The 6461-nt window shown below is 30.8% G+C and overlaps 1 protein-coding gene across 1 annotated transcript; it reads left to right on the top strand.

Annotated features, from left to right (window-relative positions):
- The first annotated feature begins 1005 nt into the window (after positions 1 to 1005).
- On the top strand, positions 1006 to 2939 carry RAX2 (Duplicated homeodomain-like superfamily protein). Its single transcript, XM_022037020.2, has 3 exons — positions 1006 to 1378; positions 1545 to 1674; positions 2100 to 2939. The coding sequence occupies exons 1-3, from the start codon at positions 1243 to 1245 to the stop codon at positions 2725 to 2727; spliced, it is 894 nt and encodes a 297-aa protein (XP_021892712.1). The 5' UTR covers positions 1006 to 1242; the 3' UTR covers positions 2728 to 2939.
- The last annotated feature ends 3522 nt before the right edge of the window (positions 2940 to 6461 follow it).

The following is a 6461-nucleotide window of genomic DNA, read 5'->3' as shown; positions in this document are numbered from 1 at the left end:
ACACACACATGATCATGTCATATGAACGCATCTAGCAAAGCATTACAAGCTTGGTACCCCACGATGATCCATTGATGGTTAAGTCTGATAAAAAGTAGTCTCATATTAATGGATATAATATTCGCCCCATGAATCATGCAATTAGTTTAATTATAATAATAATGCATGAGCTTCTCAATAAAAATATAATAATGCATGAGGGTGCTCTCGCTATATATATCAATATAATATCTAACAATTTTTTAATCTACATGTTTGTATATGCAATACATATATCGTATGCATATGAATGCGCATATATATATATATATATATATTTATATATTCTTAAATGTACATACATGTAAAATAATTCGTATAAGTATAAGCATATATTGAAAGACATACATCGTATAAGGATTCAAGTAATTAATTTATTTGACATATAGGTTGTACTTGTATGGTGTATGACTTGGACTATATTTTATATGGGAATTTTTAAAAAATGAAAAAGATAGAGAGAGTTTTGTATTGCACTACTTTGGATTCTGTTGGTACAAGAATTAAGAATTAATTATAAAATTTTTAATAAAAATTTATATATTTTGTTATTTTAAGAACATGTAAACACTACCCAATAATATAATTACTTTTTTTTAAAGAAAAAAAAAAAAAAAAAAAACATGTAATCCAAACTCAAACATACACTTTTATAAAGATAAATAGAAATATAAATTACATAATTATAAGTTATTTTAAGAAGATGATAGATGATTTGATAAATTTTATAAAAATAGTTGATACATTTTATGATTTTATAATTTTTTAACATAAATTTAAAATTAGCTAATTACATTAATTAAGCTCTCCAAACTCGTAATATGTGTTTCTTGATTATCATATAATTAAATAAAATATAAGAAAAAACAGAAAAGAAAATGAAAATGTCATTAAAGGACAGAAGCTTCCCTATTAACTGACTTATATATATAAACACATATATGTTTATATAAGATGGAAACTTCTGCAGATAGTGATAAAGAAAGAGGAAAGTAAGGTAGAAAAACTGATGATTGAAATTTGAAGGCCTGTCTTTGACTTCTACTATCTCTCTTCCTCAATAAATATCTCTCTCCTCTAACTTCTCTCTCCCAATTCCAAAACCAGAAACTCTTTATTTTTTTGAATGAAACAAATACCCAAATCTTATCTCTTCAGAATTTATCAATCTGACAAGAACAAAATTAAATCAGACTGAGAAATATGGGAAGAGCTCCTTGTTGTGACAAAGCAAACGTAAAGAAAGGACCATGGTCACCTGAAGAAGATGCAAAACTTAAGGAGTATATAGAGAAAAATGGAACTGGCGGCAATTGGATTTCTCTTCCTCAGAAAGCTGGTATATTTAATTTTTAACACTTTTTCTTTCTCTTCTATTTTTCCTTTTTCTGGGAAGAAGAAGAAGATGAAGATTTCATGGAACGTCTTCTTCTTCTTCTTCTTGAGTGTGTGTGTATATATATATATATATGTATGTGTGTATATCGTTTTCGTTTGCGTGTCAGGTCTTAAAAGATGTGGGAAAAGCTGCAGACTGAGATGGCTTAATTATCTGAGACCCAACATTAAACATGGAGAATTCACTGATGATGAAGATAGAATCATTTGCAGCCTCTTTGCAAACATCGGAAGCAGGTAAATACATCTATATATAATCTATATATCTTGTAATTTTCCATTCCTCTTGCATATATTATAATATTAAAACTTGATCTGGGTTTCCAAAATTTGCTTTTGCACATGTACATATACATCTACTTTAAGCATTAATTTGTAATTTCTTGTTGAATAAATTATTTGACTAAGTAGACAAATGCGGAAACTTTTTCTTCTCTTACTTTTTCTCCAAATGAAAATAGTGAGATTTCAAAGTATCCGGCCTGCTTCTGATCTCCATGTTGCAAGATATTATTCTACTTTTACATACAGACCGATGGATAGATATTCATTAATTTTTCCATCTATGTCAAGTGCAGATCTGTGTTTAACAGTGAATTAAAAAGAGAAATCTAGTTGTAATTTCTTCCCAAATAATCCAAATTTATTGCGTCAAAGTGCAGGTGGTCAATAATAGCAGCTCAGTTACCTGGCAGGACTGACAATGATATCAAGAACTACTGGAACACAAAGCTCAAGAAGAAGCTCATGGCCATGGTTGCTGCAAACCCATTAAGCTACCCTCAGCCTGATTCCACCTTCTCATCTCCATCATCTTCATCCTCATCACTCTCTTACAACCCTAGTAACAGTAACCCGACTTATTACATTCCTGCACCACCTGCAACTTCTCTTACAACCGGCCTTGAACCCATCTCATATTCTTCATCAACTCTTCTAAATTCTCTCCACCCAGTGCAGGAGACAATTAGTTTTAACTATCAAGTCAATGAGAGTGTTGTCATGGTGGGAAGAGATCAAGCAAGTGCTTGCAGCTCGTCTGATGGGAGTAGCAGCAACAAGATGATCAGCCATGGGGTAGAGCAGCAGAATATCAGCTGGTACAGTAATGGAGTTGAAGATGAGGAGCAGAGAAATGGGTTATGGAGTTCTTCAGAAGCTGCATTAGACTATGGATTAGAGGAAATCAAAGGGCTAACTAGCAGTAATAATAATAATCGTGAAAGTTGTAACAGCTTCTTGTTTGAGGAAAGCAAGACAGAGGAAAAGGTGATGTACTACTACTATTGAAATGATACTGACTATGACTGTGAGTAAAATCACAAAGATTTGAAAGAACAGGGGATGGGCTTTTTGAGATTTCAAAATTTTATTTTAATTTATTTTTTTACACCCAGTTTATGTGGGTAAGTGCTTTTTGTGTTTATTTAGGAAGCACTTTGGTTAAAAAGCTACTTTTTGTTGTGCATTTCTTTTTGGGAATTTCATATATAGTTGTTTTAGTACAGTTTCTAACTGCAACTTTCAGAAATAAATGGGAAAACTCAATCCAGACACTGCACTTAATTTTGTTCTGTAGAAAAATTTAAACTCAATCCAGACACTGCACTTAATTTTGTTCTGTAGAAAAATTTCCACCTTAGTAAATTAGGAGTTATTATTAGGTTTTCTTAAGGGCATAGATGAATCATCAGGCCCTCTCTTCACTTCAATTTTTTTTAAAAAAAAAAAAATTGTGAAAATAATTGCTAAATGTATCAATCTTATTATGAAATTTGATAATTTATCTGTATCTTCAAAATATTTAATAATTTTTATGAATTAAACAAAATAAACACTTTTTCACGAACATAAAAAATCAAGAGCATTTTTTATACAAAGAATCACTTTTCAGTACAAGTATTTATTGTCATAATATGTACAAAAATATGTTATAAAACGGTTAAAGAAGCTGATCTCTAAAGAATAATGAAGGAGAAACGAATATCAAATAGAGAGAACAAGAGTGGGTCCATGACCTTGAGAGAAAACGCCATGAGAGAGGGTCCATCATTTTGAGAAAAAACGCTACGGGGTTTTAAAATTCAATTCTAGATACTTCTTACAAATGAAGATGATGCTTTTATACCTCTAGAAAAATGAGGCACTTGTACATCACTTATATATTGTGTCATTTTCCTTTTTAACCCTAATAAATATATACATACACATGTACACATGCTTAACACGCGTGTCCTTAATAGGGTTTCTCCACCCGTCTCAACCTGCAGGTTTTATAATCATTCATTTTGAAATCCTCCTTCATGATGAAGAGTAGATATTTTCTGCTCTCATCTTGCCTATATTATGATTGAAAAGAATACCTTAGAGTGGTTTGGTGAAAATATCATTATTTATCATTTGTTGTTTATATGACTAGTTGCAACACTTCCATCCTAAATTTTTTCATAAACCAAATGGCAATTCGGTTCTATATGTTTTATTTTTTCATGAATCACTGGGTTGGCAGCTATATCATCGCAACTTTGTTGTCATAATGCAATATAGTTGTCTTTGTGAGATTAACTCTTTAAACACTTAAGAGGTATTTTATCCAAGTTAGTTCACAATAAACATTGGCTATAGTTTTGTACCTGACCTTTATAGATGATTAAAAGATTGTGCATTGTTTTTTATATTTCTAGGAGATCAGAGAAGAGCTAAGGAAAATGAAGTATCTTGTAACTGTCATTTTGATATCTTGGTATCTTCCCAAGTCATTATCATTGTCGACATTGAGTTTCAATTTAAATGAGTATGGATAGAACAGAACTTGCCCATGAGCATATTTGATCTATATCACGATCTTGAAAGTTGTATTAAGATATCAATATATAATATTCTCTTCAAATTGACCCAAAAATTGCTCAAAGTAGATTAGGTCTGGTTTCGTGAGAGTTAAATATACGAGTCTTCTAATGAGTCTCCTAGGCATGGTCAAATTATAAATGAGTTTACATTCATTCTTTGATAACTTAAGATTCTATTTTAATGCCAATCTTGAAGTTTTGGCACCTAAGATCCCAGTTTTTTTTAATAAATTTACAACATATTTGTCCAGGTAATTGTGAATCTGTTTTTTGGATTAGGCAACTTCAATGCTGAGAAAATATTTCATGTCCCCTAAATCCTTTATCTTGAACTCCTAGTTCATTACTACCTTTAAGTAATCAATTAAGTTGATGTTGTTTATGATTATAACTATATCATCAATGTACATTGATATTGTATTAAAATATTTCGCATCACTTTGTACAAATAGGTAGTAATCAACTTTTGACTATGTGAACCCCTACTTAAAAAATGAAATCTCAGAGTTCTGTATACCATTTCGTGATGTCTACTTTTAGTTTATTTATGCTCTTAAGTAGTTTACACACTTTTAGTCTCCCTTTATTTGAAAATCTGAATGACAATTCTATATAGATTTCCTCATTCAAATCTCCATATAAAAAGACATTATTGACACCAAATTAACTTAGATACGGACTTTTAACTATTGCTAAAGAAAGAAGCAATCTAGTAACCATAATTGTTTCCATTAGTGTGAATGTTTAATGATAGTCCAGACCCTCTTTATGAGTAAACCTTTTGGTTATAAACCTAGTTTTATATCTTTTAATCGTTTCATCTACGTTAAATTTAACTTTGTATATTCAGTTACATCCAATAAGCTTCTTCCTAGGTGGTAGATTTATAGTATTTCATGTTTTATTCTCTTACAGTGCATCAATCTCATTTTTTTTTTGCCCTCATCCTATTAGAATCTTTACAAGCTTACTTATATGAGCTAGGCTCATTTTGTGAATTCACAGCCAACACATACTTTTTTATACTTGTCGGCAATTCTAGTTTATGAGATAGTAGATGATATGGGGATTGCCTTACCTACGAGTGAGTTAATTTTATCAGGCTATTATGAGTGGGTATTGGGAATATCGATCTATTCACACACAAAATCCTTTAAATACAAAGATATTTTTCTAAATCAAGTAGACTTTTTTGCTGGATGACAATAATTTATGTTACTTGTATTGGGAAAATATAATTGTGTCTTCTTCATCTATCTGGTCATGATAGATATGGTGAGAAGATAAGGCAACAATCAATGTCCTCGACCAACTTCTAGATGATATCAAATTAAAATTTAAGGATGGGACACATAGAACATTATGAAGAATCTATCAGTTATCTTAACCTTTATAACATGAGAAACATTCGTTTTATCACCATTTGGAAAAACAACTTTAGATGAAGTGTTTGTCGTAACACGTGTTTACAAATGTGAAGTTGATGTGATATGATGCACTAGTGGTAATAATCTAATAAATAATTAAATGTTTATCTAACTATATTATATGAGTATTGAGGCAAAGAAACATTAGTTCATCCAGTTATAGTGGGTTGTTGAGAAAAATAGTGGATAATTGTACGATATGCACAAAAAAATGATTCTCTTAGAGTAATGCCATGCAGATCTGACTCTCAGAGTTCGATATTGTGTAGGTCACTCAAAAGCCCTAAATGAGTATGACAAGGATGCTCTAGAATCTTTTGGATTCTCGTTCGAAAACTATGATCTTTCATTCTAGAAATGAATCATTTCCTTGTATCTGAGAAGAACTTCCAGATTAATAGGAAGGAAGTTTAATCGAAATGAATTATAATTTTTCTTCTATAATCGATCGGGAGCTATATATACTATTTGTATGTGATGATGGGTTACTTTTTTGTAACAATATGTTCATGTGTGGAGAGTAAAGAGACTTAATTGGCATTTGAATACTGAATTTTTCCATAAACTTATATCCCTTTGGGTATCCATGGAGTTTAAAATAAATTTTCATAGTATACAAAGGCATAGTGCATTTAGAGCATGAAGGCTTATTTAGGTTAACTTTGAAGCATTACTCTATAGAATGACCTGTCATTTTACAATGAGAATTTTAATATCTTTTACGATTTGAGGTAGATCATTTGCTTGT

Source organism: Carica papaya, chromosome 8 (assembly GCF_054855325.1).
Source record: "Carica papaya isolate Zhongbai chromosome 8, ASM5485532v1, whole genome shotgun sequence".
In the NCBI taxonomy this organism is placed as follows: Eukaryota; Viridiplantae; Streptophyta; class Magnoliopsida; order Brassicales; family Caricaceae; genus Carica; species Carica papaya.
The sequence above is the reverse complement of the archived record's forward strand: the minus strand, read 5'-3'. Positions and strand labels throughout refer to the sequence as shown.